This window comes from Ascaphus truei, chromosome 5, assembly GCF_040206685.1.
Source record: "Ascaphus truei isolate aAscTru1 chromosome 5, aAscTru1.hap1, whole genome shotgun sequence".
NCBI lineage: Eukaryota > Metazoa > Chordata > Amphibia > Anura > Ascaphidae > Ascaphus > Ascaphus truei.
Genome location: NC_134487.1, coordinates 272,884,202 through 272,897,823, shown reverse-complemented (window position 1 = coordinate 272,897,823; position 13,622 = coordinate 272,884,202). Strand labels below are relative to the sequence as shown.

Below are 13,622 nucleotides of genomic sequence, written 5' to 3'. Positions count from 1 at the left end.
CACACACACACACAGTGACACACACACAGTGACACAAACACACACAGTCACACACAGACAGTGACACACACACACAGTGACACACACACACACAGTGACACACACACAGTGACACACACAGTCAGCCCACATCTGCAAACATACACAAAAATAAGGCCTCTCCCCCCCTTGGGATGGGTAAGGTGCCTGGGAGGAGGTATAAGAGGGCATGTGGGTCACCTGGGGCCCGTGGATGGGCTGCTGAAGCAGCATGGCCGGTGCAGATGAGACTGGCAGGCCCGCGGAGCCTAAAGGGAGGGACAGAGGGGCAGAGCCTAAAGGGAGGGGCGGAGCCTAAAGGGAGGGGCGGAGCCTAAAGGGAGGGGCGGAGCCTAAGGAAGGGGAGGACCCAGCATTACTGGAGGAGAGAAGGGAGGGGGCAGTGCTGAGGGATAGGGAGGCCCGGCTTGCAGCACCTCGTCAAAACTCCCCTAACCCCCCTCCCCCCCCCTGTTGTGCTGTCAAGAGGATCCCGCCTTCCCGTCCCTTTTTGGTTATTGGTTGAAATGTATTAATGTATGGTTCAATATGTTGTAATAAAAAAAAAAGAGGAAAAGAAGGCAAAGGATAAAAAGTAAAAGGTATGTTTGTTTGCCTCAGCTGGCATTTGGGGTAGTGGTCAGATTGCATTTGGGAAGGATGGCTGTAGGAAATACAGTGAGGAAGGTGTTGCTTGAATATAGTTAGGGGGCCGGTCTGGTGATGTCCTTCCGAGTTGGCCGGTGGTATTTATATATCTCTTGCTAGGTAGGCTTTGTGGTTATTACCGGTGTGGGTTGAGTAACACAGGCTTAGTGCAATCTGACGCTTTTAATAGTTGGTATGATTGCTAATAAAGCTGTGGCCATTTGACCCCATTTAATTGTCCTGGTTCTTATTGGGGAGAGCTTGGGGGTTTAAGTGTATGGAGGGGTCAACTTGAGACCTCCGGCGTCATAGACTGTGCTGGGCGCACGGATGTTCATGGAATGTTCTACTAAATAATGTTTCTGTACACCCAAAAAAGTCTAAACCATCCTCCAAATTCAACATGGTGTAAACCCTAAGGGGCCTATGCAGAGAGCAGCGCTAGAATAAATTGGAGAGTTTAAGAAAAAGTAGCTTAAATGGAGAGTTTTTTTCTCCATATGCAGAAATGGTCGAAATTCGCAATTTATGGCATGAATGCGTGTGGCGAGTTTAAAAGGGAGAGATGCGCGCTGCACAAAAGTGAGAGAAAAAAATCGCGCATTTTTTTTTTCCCTATGGCCGGCGAGCTCCAGCTTCTTGCCAACTTTTTTTGGCGGAGGTAATTGTAGAAAATCGCGCCATTTTCTTGGCGCGAACAGCCGCTAGATGGCGATCGCGCCTTTCTGAATTCAGATATTTTTTACACTGGCGAGATGTAGGTTCTCGCCAGCCGCGCGGCGAGATTCAGAAATAGAAAAAAAAATGGCGCGTTTTTCGTACCTCGCCATTTTCTGCTGTTTTCTGCGCGCATTTCTCAAAAAAATCGCGAGATTTACTTTAGCGCTGCTCTCTGTATGAGGCCCTAAATGTCTGGTAATAGTGTCAGCGCAAGATTAAGTTGCTATGAATCAACCAAAGAGGTATTTGACGCAGCAAAGATGTCTCATGATATAAGTTAAAACTTTGTTTATTTTCACAGTACGGCTATTACAAATAATATTACACTAATAATTGATTTTGACTAACACCTGTTATAAATAAATCATCATTAAATTGTATCAATCAGTTATTCGACATGGAGCAGTGCTTCCAAAATTCATTTTAAACAACTAATTATGTATGACGCCTACATACATACTGCGCAAATTTTATAGAGGTACTCTTTTTAGCACTAAAATTTAGAAAAAAACGAAAAAATTCTAATATGGTCTTAGTATATATGCCCCATATTCTTTTGTCAACTTCTGTGTTTTTGTAAATTTCGTAGAAGAAGAAATCTCATTACATTTTTCTCCATACTTACACTGCTCCAATATCTTCTGGAGGAGCCTGTGACACGTTCCTTCGTCCTCCAGCAGTGAAGCAGTTAAGCTTTCTATCGATTACAAGAGTCTCTCTGGGGGCCTTGAAGAAGCTGCATGTGGCTTCCAAATCACAGCTGGAGAACCACTAATTCAGAGCTTACACTTATGACAAGTAACGTGACATTAGTTACATAAGATTCAGCACTACAGGAGGCTGCAGAGAGATGCTGCCTGCAGACAGCTTTAGCATCCGTTCGCTTTAGGGGTCATACCAGTTAGATGGTAAGCTCTTTGGGATAGGGAATCCTTTTCTTAATGTCTACTTTTATGTATGAAGCACTTATTCCTATTATGCCATGTGTATTACTGCTGTAAAGTACTATGTACATGGGTGGTGCTATATAAACAGTGGTCGACAAATCACCAAAAAATCTACTCGCCGAACAAAAAAAATCTACTCGCCACCTAGTACCACACGTGTGCTGCTTGGGCCAATAGGAGCTCGCCACGATGGTAAATCCACTCGCCCGGGGCGTGCAAATGTATAGGTTTGTCGAACACTGTATATAAATAAAGATGTACATACATAGGGATGTGTCCAATGAGCACACTTTCAATCATGTTAAGCTTGTTCTACTAAGAGGCAAACAAAGTATTATTGAAACTCCATAGCAATTATAGCAGATGCTTATTACTCCCGCCCACTCAACCCTCCCCCTTGTATCTGAAGCTCAGATAGTGATAGAAAAACACTTGTGGGGAAGCACTTACTATTAATTATTATTATGAGCTAGAGTGCAGTGGGTGGGTGAGGCACCAAACATGGCAGACCTGTTGTGTTCTCGGACTGTTTTCTCTATGTACAGGAAGCCTTGGGTGCTGGAGGTGAAGTCCAGTATCTTTATACATGGTGTCCGAACTAAAGAGGCCCGGTGTATTTACTTTAATCATGTCCGTGCCTCTTTTAGTGTGGACACCCTGTACTGTATAAGCCTGATGGAAATTTTAGAGAGGATGGGAGATGAACCCCCAGATTACACAAAGATACCGAGAAGCTGAAATATGAGATTGTTGTGATCTGTCAATACTGTAGGGCCGACGATTATTCTAAAACAAACCTGGGGCTAATGTCCAAAAAGACCCAGGTACATGCTGGGTATATGCTGGGTACATGATGCAACATTTCACACATTTCTGCAGACAGACTAATGGCCCATCGGATTAACAGCGGGGGTCCCTACCAGTCCCATTCAAACTGAATGGGACAGCCAGGAACCCCTGCTGTGTTAATCCGATGGGCCATTAGCCTCTGCAGAAATGTCACTGAAATGTACCAAGCATGTAAACTGGCTAGTTTAGGGCAAGTTTAAAGCAAACTTTAGAATACTCGTTGGCTCGTCTCTACATTGTACATTCTTTGTTTAGTTCTGCCCATCCCCCTGCATTTCTGATCCAGAGAGCAAAGCATAGTAACCCGAGACCAGGTTTAATAATAGGACTGGAAAACCTTTTTGTGCTATTTTTAGTGGAAACGTATTGATTGAAGCATCAGCGAATATCTTTGCTGCTGGGTCACCTGCAATACGTTGTTCATTTGTTCCATCATGTAAGGCTTTAAGAGATGACATGATCTTTCCTTGCTTGTGTTTCCGGCACTTCCGTAGAATAGAATATCAGGCTCACCCAGCTGCATCTGGTCAACCCACGTTGACCACAACATTCTGAGTTTATACATGAGCTACAACATTAGTAAGTGTAGCTGATTGTTATGTAAACTACAAGATCCCATTGCATAGCAGCTGTAATAGTTTTGATGGACATCTGTGATTTTTCTTAAGTAAACCCATTTTTAATTTTTAGCAATTCAAATACTTTTTCAATCATTTCTCCTCCGTTTGTAGCTCCAGTGGCTCTTGAGATTGGATTTCCATATGTGTTTGAAACTGTCTAATTGCCACATTATAACACATCTGAAAAAGTACTGTATAATTTAATCACCAAACAGTAGTACACAAGAAAATCACAGAAGGAATGGAAACTCGTGTTTCTAACCTGCTTTTGCCACTTGGTCAACAGGAACCCCCAGCTCCTTGGACATGTAGCCCAACACTGAGAAGATGGCGAATCCAGCCAGTATGCTTGTGAAAGCATTCCCCAGAGTGACAATAAATGTGTCCCTATGATATAAAAACAGGAGCTGACATTAAAAATTCTAAGCCAACTAGTCTTACTGCCTGGAACATTTCAAATAAAGCTGGGGCATGTGGAGAAAATCCAACTAGTGCTTCCTTAGTAATGCAGGAGAAGAAAATGTTACAGCCCTTAGAGAGTTTGTTTAAAAGTAATATTGAGATTTATTGTCAGTACTTTATTGTTGGGTCTTGGTTGAACTCTCCTGAGACGGTGCTTCTGTTTGATTTTGGATTAGCTTAATTTTGTCAAACTTGGTTTTCTATATACAGTACAGTATTCACCTTCTAGTGCACAAAATGTGTCCATTAATTGATTAAAAACACGGTTATTAATAGTGTAAATAAACCTCACACAGATTTTAAGGAAGGGTTTAAAGAATCAACTTGGACACTTACCTGTAAATGTTCTGATGGAAAGTGTTATAAGATGCAAAGGTGAGAAGACCCCCAAACCCAACACCAAGGGAGTAAAAGATTTGTAAGGCTGCTTCTATCCACACCTTTACACAAACGAAAATGAGATAAAGAACAAGTCTATGCATTAGAGGGCTTCATATCACTGAGAGAATGGATAGAATCATATGGTCTATTGCAGGGGTGGCCAACTCCAGTCCTCAAGGGCCACCAACAGGTCAGGTTTTCAGGATATCCCTGCTTCAGCACATAATGACTGAGCCACTAATTGAGTCACCTGTGCTGCAGCAGGGATATCCTGAAAACCTGACCTGTTGGTGGTCCTTGAGGACTGGAGTTGACCACACCTGGTCTATTGAAACAATTGACACAGGTAACAGCTCTTTACATTGTTGCCAACAGCATGTATATGCAATCTGACCTACATGTGCAATACTGATCTTATGGAATTAGCTACCATACAGATGCAGCGGCCGTTATTCGAACAAATCGCGGCACCGTTTTCGTGTGCGCTGCTGTATTCCACGCGACATTAACGCGGCAAATCGCCCCAGGCACTCGTGTTTATCGCTGTTGCTTTGTTTGAATTTCATGGATGCTGTTTCTTTGTGTGCAATGAAATGAATGAATTGTAACGTGTACAGTACTGTGCTACTGTGTCAATTTCAGGTGTTTAAAAAAACAGAACACTGCCATTTTCTGCATTGGCCGGCACTCGCGTCTAAAGGCGGTAAGGTTGGAAGAAATAACGCGCCATGACATGGGTATTCCGAGGTATCCAACGCGTGAAGTGTCCGAATAACGGCCGCTGCATCTGTAGGTGTTCTCTTTTGTCTTCGGTGTTCTGAGAATTCTAAAACATACAAACATCGCCTTAACCCAATTTGGAGCTGACAATATGTACAACACACTGAACACATTACATTTTCCACTAGTGGGTTTTAAACTTTTGCAGTCGGTCCGCAAATAATGCAAAAACAACCAATCAGAGACACCCTCCAGTATTTACCTTTGACGACAACAAGTGGTCAAACTGAGGAGTAAGGTAGAACTTGATTCCTATCCAGGCTCCATCCAGTGTAACTCCACGAATCAGCAGCATGACCAGAATTATGTAGGGAAAGGTAGCTGTGAAATATACCACCTGCAGGAGGAGAGCAAATGAGTAAGCTATTCCATCCTAGCCATTGGCAACAGTCTTATTTCTATTTTTCTATGATATCCTTATACTCCCTTGTGAAAAGAGGAGATGATGTGATACAGTATATCCATATTCACACAATAGGTCAGTATTTTTCAACCAGGATTCCGCCGAACCCTTGGGTTCCGAGGGGGCATGCAAGATAGGCCCAGCTGGAAGTCACACCCAACTTCCTGTATCGGCTGCCTTGGTGGGCCCTCCTGCATCAATGGCTTGGCACTAACAATAGGATGTTGTGGGTAAAAAAAAGGGGGAACGAGGGGGCAGGGTGTTTAAAAATGGGGGGAGGGGGTGTTGTGAGTTAAAAATGGGGGGTTGTACGTGTGCGTGTAAAAATGGGGAGAGCGGGTTGGGGTTCTGCAGAATTTCACAATATAATGATAGGGTTCCTTAACTCAGGGGTGCGCCGAACTGGGGCGGGCGGGAGATTTTTCTGGGGGGGCGCGGGCGGTTGCAGAGGCCCCGTGTGCTTCCCCAAGGCATTTAAATTAAATGCCGGGGGATCGCTTGAGGCCTCTGCAACTCTATACTTACCAAGATTCAGACGCTCTGTGACGTGTCGCCATAGCAAATGATGCCGTGGGTTCATGTGACATCACACGCGTCAAATGACGTCATGGGTCACGTGACATGACCCAGCAGTGTCATTTGACGCAGCTCTAAGGTAAGGAGGGGGGGGGGGCGTGAGCATAGAGGCAGGGAAGACAGGGGGCGCAGCAGCAAAACGTAACCAATAATGGGTTGTAAGCCTGTGCAATAGGTTATTCCCAAAAAGGAATACGAGCTGTAGAGTTACAGACTTGAGTGATAAATGTATATACTAAATGTTTATCATAAAATACAGTATACAAAATACATAATTGTTTTTCCTACCAGTAGCTGTGTAATCAGATTTATTACATTTGATGCATGTCTGTTTGGCAGATTTATGCTGTTTTAGAATGTTTTTCCCACAGGTAAAAGGGAACAAAGTCGTGACAACATGAAAGTGTTGGTACACTTCAACCACATCATAATATGACACTGTGTAACATCTCCCTAACTCCTATTTCTCCACATAAACACGCCCCTAATTAAAAACTAGTGCAACGAGTAAAATGTAAGCAAAATAGCTTGATATACTAAGACTAATGGGCCTATTCTATAAGGCTTCATTTTTAAAAATCGCCAGGCCGGTTACGATGCCAGTTATGTGAGCGTTGCTATCACGGTATTCAGAAAGCCTCAATTACCTGTGATAGCAAAATTCCCAAAACGGGCGAGTAACTGGCAACGTGATGAACGCCTCTCTCAAAAGGGTTCACCCGGCGATTTATTCCAGCTGCAGAAAGAGCTGCACAGAGAGAGCCGCCTCTCCCTGCGCACATCTTGCCAGCGATCGCAGGCTTTTAATATACATTTTAATACTAGTGTAGCAGGGGTCTCCGGGGCAGAACCGTGTTGATTTTAGTTCCGGGGACCCCTGCTTCCCGAGATACAGGCCACGTTATGGGGTGTCGGTATCTCCTATGCATTTAAATGTCTTGCTTCACGTGACCGTGGGAATAAAATGCTTAGGAGATACCGGCACCCCCTAACGAGGCCTGTATCTCAGGAAGTAGGGGTTCCCCAGACCTCAAATCAATGCGGTTCTGTTCCGGAGACCCCCTGCTCATACACTAGTATTAACATTTATATTAAAAAAGCTTCATTACCGCAATGAAGGGGTTGAGCCTCAATAGCCTGTTTCTTGGGGCAGAGGGGGTGGATGAAGGAGGCAGTAGTCCCAGGGTGGGTGGTCAGGCCTGCCTGGAAGGTTGCGGGAGGAGTTAACCCCTTCAGTACCATACCGGTGGGAACCGCTATGGTAATGAAGGGGTTAACCAGTCCCGCTACCCCCCCCCCCACCACCGGAAGGCCTAAGGCAGCATACTGCGGAGGACATGGACCTGCAGTATGCTGATGAGGGTGCCCTTCATGATGGCAGGGTAAGTAGAAAGGTTTATTTACTTTATTTATGCTGGCTTGCTAAAGTTTGCTTTTATAATGGGCAAATGAGCTATTATCCATATCTGGATAACAGTTCTCTTGCCCATTAATGTACTGTATGTGTTGTGGGGGGGTTGTTGGGGGTAGAGGATGTGGGTTGTAGGGTTGTTGTGTTTATTTTTGTTTATTATGGGTAGAGGAATTGGATGAAGGGGGTATTAGCCCCAAGCGTGGGTGTTTAGGCCTTGTGGAGGGTTGCGGGTGGAGTTAACCCTTTCATTACCTTAGAGGTATAAACCGCTAAGGTAATGAAGGGGTTAACTCCACCCGCAACCCCCTGCAAGGCCTAAACACCCACCAAGGGCCAAATACCACCTTCACCCACCCTCACTACCCACAATAAACCAGGCACTGTTGGTTAACCCCTTCATTGCCTTAGCGTTAGCCGCTAAGGTAATGAAGTTGCCTGTAAATGCATTTTTATTTCACGGGATTCATGCCGGGGGGCTCCGGTGCTGTTATTAGTGGGTACCAGCTACGCAGACTCCCGGCATCAATTCGATGCAGGAAAAATGCATTTTTTTTCAACGTCCTGTATCGCCGCCTCTCAGCAGCTTCTCACCAGCATCACACAAGGCTTTTGGGAGAAAGTCGTCATTCTAGAGTCGCGATTAGCCTCGATAAACTAATCGAGGCTACTAGAATTGCACGAGTTTCAGAATCTGCCGATAAGTGGCTTATCGCCTTTATCGCCCACTTATCGAGGCTTACAGAATAGCAGTAGGCATTTGAGCTGAAAAGGCCTTGATAAGTGGCTTATCGAGGCTTATAGAATAGGCCCCTAAGAGAGCAAAATCAGGTCTGATCATAACCCCTTAATAATCATTGGTACAAATGGCGGTGTTTCAAATGATTAATTGGTTGGTTTTCGTTCAATGCAGCCCAGATACCTCTTCCTAGTAAAGTAGTGGTTCTGTAACCTCTTATCTGTTCAATTCCTTGGTGAAAGGATATCTCTAAGCTTCAATAGTGTAACATGGTAGCACAATGACATACCTTGCCAGATGATTTCACCCCCTTAAGAATGCAGAGATACACAATGATCCAGGCGAGGAGAAGACATAGACACAAGTTCCACCGAATTGGCCCTGGATCCCCAATTCCTGAGCTTCCTTGTATGTGAAGAACGTAGCGACTGCAATCAGAACAGGTGACCAAAATTACTACTGAACACCTCCAACAAGGAAAATGTAATATATATTTAATCAAAAATGATTACACGATACCGTTATATATATATATATATATATATACAATGGTCGACAAATCACCAAAGAATCTACTCGCCGAACAAAAAAATCTACTCGCCACCTAGTACCACACGTGTGCTGCTTGGGCCAATAGGAGCTCGCCACGATGTTAAATCCACTCCACACGGGGCGAGCAAATGTATAGGTTTGTCGAACACGGTATATATATATGTTATGCATATATAGAGATATATAGTTACATGGAATAGATAGATACTGTATATAGATGATTAAATAAATAGTCTGAGGTAATACTATACTATACTTTAGTTGTTCTCTGCTACCTGTTAGCAGATATGTTGTCTTATTTTCACTGCTATCTGTCTTTCTCTGAGATCAGGATAGACATGCAGAGCATCCTATCTCTCCACCACTCTCACCTCCAGTACTCCTCGCTGGGGCTAACCGTGCTGCTCATGTTGATGGGCAGGGCAGAGTTGCTGGCCCGAATGATGTGGTGGTCCAGGCAGAGCTCAGTGTTCCACCAGTTGCCGCAGTGCTCCCAGGGCAGGCTGTTGGTCAGAGAAGCGAAGAGGTAGAATAGCACATAGGCTATGATCATGTTGTAGTAGATGGCCACTAGAGCCACAATTAGGAGCATGCCCATCCCAACACCTGTGGAACACACCGGAAGACACATCAGAGCTTCACAATAGATGTTCCCTGGACTCTGAATATACAATCTGACTATATGGAGATGAGTGTTAGGACCTGCTACGGTCATGCCTTGAAAGTGGCAGCAGGCTTAAGACGCTTTGGCCAAAGGTTTAAACTAAATGACCCCTTTTCCAAGAGAATATATAAGTATTGCACTGTGTATTTTTGTCACATTGGAAGTGGCTTTGGGCATCTTTGTCTATTTTTTGTTGTATACATTTAGCCACGCCCAATAGCACTCCTTTTGACACTTATATACATATATATATTAGGTGGTAATGGTAGGGGTTTCTCAGAGCTTGTTGGGTATCTGTGTGTTTATATGGAGATGAATAGATTTAATTGGCTCTGTAGTTTGTAGCACAGTGTATAAGCCAATGAACTTTGTTGGAATGTATAAAATTGTATGTATCTCCATACATTGAAAAGTTATGGTGGGTTAAAAAAGTGACAGCAAATAAAAATACCGCTTGTGAGCACATTCACATGTCTCAGACAGGTCTGTCTTTTCCCATTGTCTCTTAGCATACAATGCTTCCACTGCAGCCAGGGATTCCTAGTAATGAAATGCAAATGAGCGCTCAGTGTGTCACTCTTTACTTCTTACCCATTTTAACATGGACACCTATAAGCATATGTCTGCCGTATTACACAGCTTTTTCAGCATAGCCTGGGTTAAAGAAGTGCACAGCCAGTGAACCTCCTCACAGACAGCTTTTTCAACCTCTCCATCAAATAGATTCTCTATGCTCCTGTACCAATGTTCTCCGTACAAAGGGGATTCCATGCTTAGATTTAGACGGCACTCTATATTAAACAATGTACAGCGCTGTGCAGATGATTATTGTATGAGTGGTCTACTTATTACAAAGAATTAAGCTACAAATAACATTTTTCTAGGGCTTACCCTTATTTAACATTCTGTCAACCTCTCCACATGTCCATAAACATAACAAGTCCACGTATGTAGTTCATTTTGCTTGAGTAATTGGTTTTGTAACATGTCCCCGACCTGTACGACAGCAAATAAGCTTAAAGTCTCACCTTTGAAGAGTGGGCTTATCTTCCACACGGCCAGGGGCCCAAGACTGGAGAACTGTCCAAGAGACAGCTCCATGAAGAACAGAGGGATTCCACAGATGCCCAGCATGATGAAGTAGGGAATAAGGAAAGCTCCTAGGAGACAGGAGAAGAGCTCTATTATAACAGTGATCTTATGTGATAAACAGACCCCTGAGGTTTCTAAAGCTCTGTATGCATTATTACGTAATAATTCTCCTGCTGGTCCAGTAAGAATCAAAAACATGCGTTGCATGTACACTTCTCCAATACAAAACAACTACTTTAACGGAGCGCTAAAAAAGTGATTACATAAGGAAAGCAAAGTGAATTCTTCCCGTTCAGAATCTCAAACGATGTTCATAACATACTGTAAATTGAATTGGTGATGTACTTTTTGGCAGTGCAGGAGCTGAAGATGCAGCTTAGTGATAAGAACAGTGCCATTGAAGCTTAGAAGCCTAGGCCTAGGTTCATTGAAGGTCGATAGAGCTGGGTTTAACCGTGGCGTTGTTACAAAATGGGATTGTATCATTGTAGCAATATTCTTTAGGACTGCTGCTGTATTCACCAAGAATTATTTACGAATAAATGGGTAGCAACATTCATGTAATTTGTATACACACAAAAAAAATGCATGAACTCAGCGTTAAATAGTCCAAGTGATACATACAAGTGATTACTTTTAGAAAACTGTGTTAATCAGCACTAACTATGCAAATATCCACGGGTGAGAGATGTCACACTTTGCTACCATAGAGTTATGTCAAAAGATTTCATACAAAACCCTATGGTAGAATGTATTTATAAACCCCTGAGGCTACCAATACATTGTAAAGAAATGCCTTCAGCCATCAAAGGTATTCAAATACAACATAAACTCCCTACAAATAATACACAAAAGGCATTATATCCATCAGTGCAAATAATAAGCTTTTAGTAACCCAAGTGGCCAGCTAGTCAAGGGTTAACCTTATGATTTTCAGCTGAGATGACCACCTGGATCCCAAAATACAGGTAATTCCTTGTATGTAAATCTCCTGCCTCACGCGGGCCAAAAGGAAGCCCCAACGGATGACACTGCAGCTTCTCATTTGTAATGCATGAGATTAAAACGGCGATTTTGTTCCCCTTGCAGGGAACTAGACCGTGCAACTTTTACCAGTAAGCGTCTCAAGAACCAGGGGGTCCCGGGAGCTGAAATTAAGGCGGTTCAGCTCCGAGGACCCGCTGCTTCCAGTCTTAGTTTTCTTGACCCACCACCACCACCACCACCACCCTTTTTTTTACTATCAGGAGAAACTGCTGCTTTTCGGTAATTAGGATTTAAGAGATAGCTTATCCTGCAATATACAGTACAATGGCCGAGGAAGGAATGAGAAGGCATCAGTTTAACTTTTGTTTCAGAACATGAGAGATTCTACAGGTAAAGTGTAATGTACGAGTAAGCACAACGGGTCAGTGTTTCAGTCAAAATGTATCATATGCATGGGTTATGGATGGTAGTGTCCAAAGATTAGAGATGTGTGAAGCGCTCGCCTGAGTTTGTGAACCATGAAATATTGGCCAGTTTTGTCTTGTCCGTAAAACCGCAGTTCTGTTTTTTGGACAGGACTGGAACGTTCAACTTTTACCAGGAAGGATCTCGGGAACCAGAGCTGAAATTAACACGGTTCAGCTTTGAGGACCCGCTGCTTCCCAAACCTACAAGGAGGAGCTGCTACTTTATGTAATTAATTTTAACAATAATGTACTTCAGGAGTTAGCTTAACCTCCAAAGATTAGAGATGTGTGATGGTTTTGCCCAAGTTTGCTAATCATGCGATATTGGCAATTTTTTTTCATGAAAAAAGTTGCGAGGTTAGTCACGGCACAATCAAAATTCTCAAATCATTGATCCGGAGATAACGGGTTTTGCTGGAGATGGGAGGAGAAAATATTTGGCAAATCGCTTGCGAGTTGTGACTGAGCTGTGATTCATTGGCGAATCAACGAATTGATGGTGAAAATGTCTGATTTCTGAGAAAATCTACGTCCTTAAAAGATCTAAAAAAAAAAGTGAACGTTTTCCAATGTATTTTGGAACGTTTTGCACGTTTTGCACATCTATACCAAAAATGGAGCCATAATACCAGCTATTTGTGAGGGCCTACATCATATGGTTTGAAGAATTGAAAACCAACAATATTTGGTGGAGAGAGGAGAGAGGAGAGAGGAGAGAGGAAGGATTCCTCAGAAGCCTTTAGGGATTCAGTAGATATCTTGAAATTATATCATCATTGTAGATGTTTTCTCAATGACAATTGATGGGAAAAAGTACTGTCTTCTAATGCAGAATTCTACGCTAGCATTTCAAATGCAAATTGGACATTAAGCATAACACACAACATTGCTAAATTGGGTTTGAGAGTTTGCCAACAACGCAGGGAGCAGATGATGAGCTGGTTTGGGAAAAAATGTTTCGGATGAAGCTGCTCCAGTTTAAATTAGGGTACTTTCAAATACAGAATGCTCGAGGACAATTCTTAATAAATGCATAACTATTTATAAATTGTGCAGAATAGCATATTTGTACGTTTCTGCACAAAAACATCCTAGCATGTAAGTCTATATCATACAATCAGCAGGGGAAGGACTCACTAGGGGAGATATAGCAATATAAGAAAAAGATTGAATTTACACATTGCACCATCTTCTGCGTGTGGTTGCATTAAATTTCGTACTTGAAACACATTATTAACTACAGACGTTTACTACCTTTGACAAGGCAGATTTTTTTTAATGCTTACCGGTGGTGAAAAATGGCCAC

At 43.0% G+C, this 13,622-nt stretch overlaps 1 protein-coding gene across 1 annotated transcript in view; it reads right to left on the bottom strand.

Annotated features, from left to right (window-relative positions):
* Positions 1 to 13,622, bottom strand: part of SLC6A7 (solute carrier family 6 member 7) — a 47,263-nt gene that overhangs the window by 22,713 nt on the left and 10,928 nt on the right. The window contains exons 3-8 of the mRNA XM_075602072.1: positions 10,799 to 10,930; positions 9,478 to 9,712; positions 8,844 to 8,982; positions 5,628 to 5,762; positions 4,601 to 4,704; positions 4,065 to 4,189 (exon numbers count right to left, since the gene is read on the bottom strand). Of these exons, the coding sequence (XP_075458187.1) occupies positions 4,065 to 4,189; positions 4,601 to 4,704; positions 5,628 to 5,762; positions 8,844 to 8,982; positions 9,478 to 9,712; positions 10,799 to 10,930 (870 nt within the window). The remainder of the gene's footprint in view (positions 1 to 4,064; positions 4,190 to 4,600; positions 4,705 to 5,627; positions 5,763 to 8,843; positions 8,983 to 9,477; positions 9,713 to 10,798; positions 10,931 to 13,622) is intronic.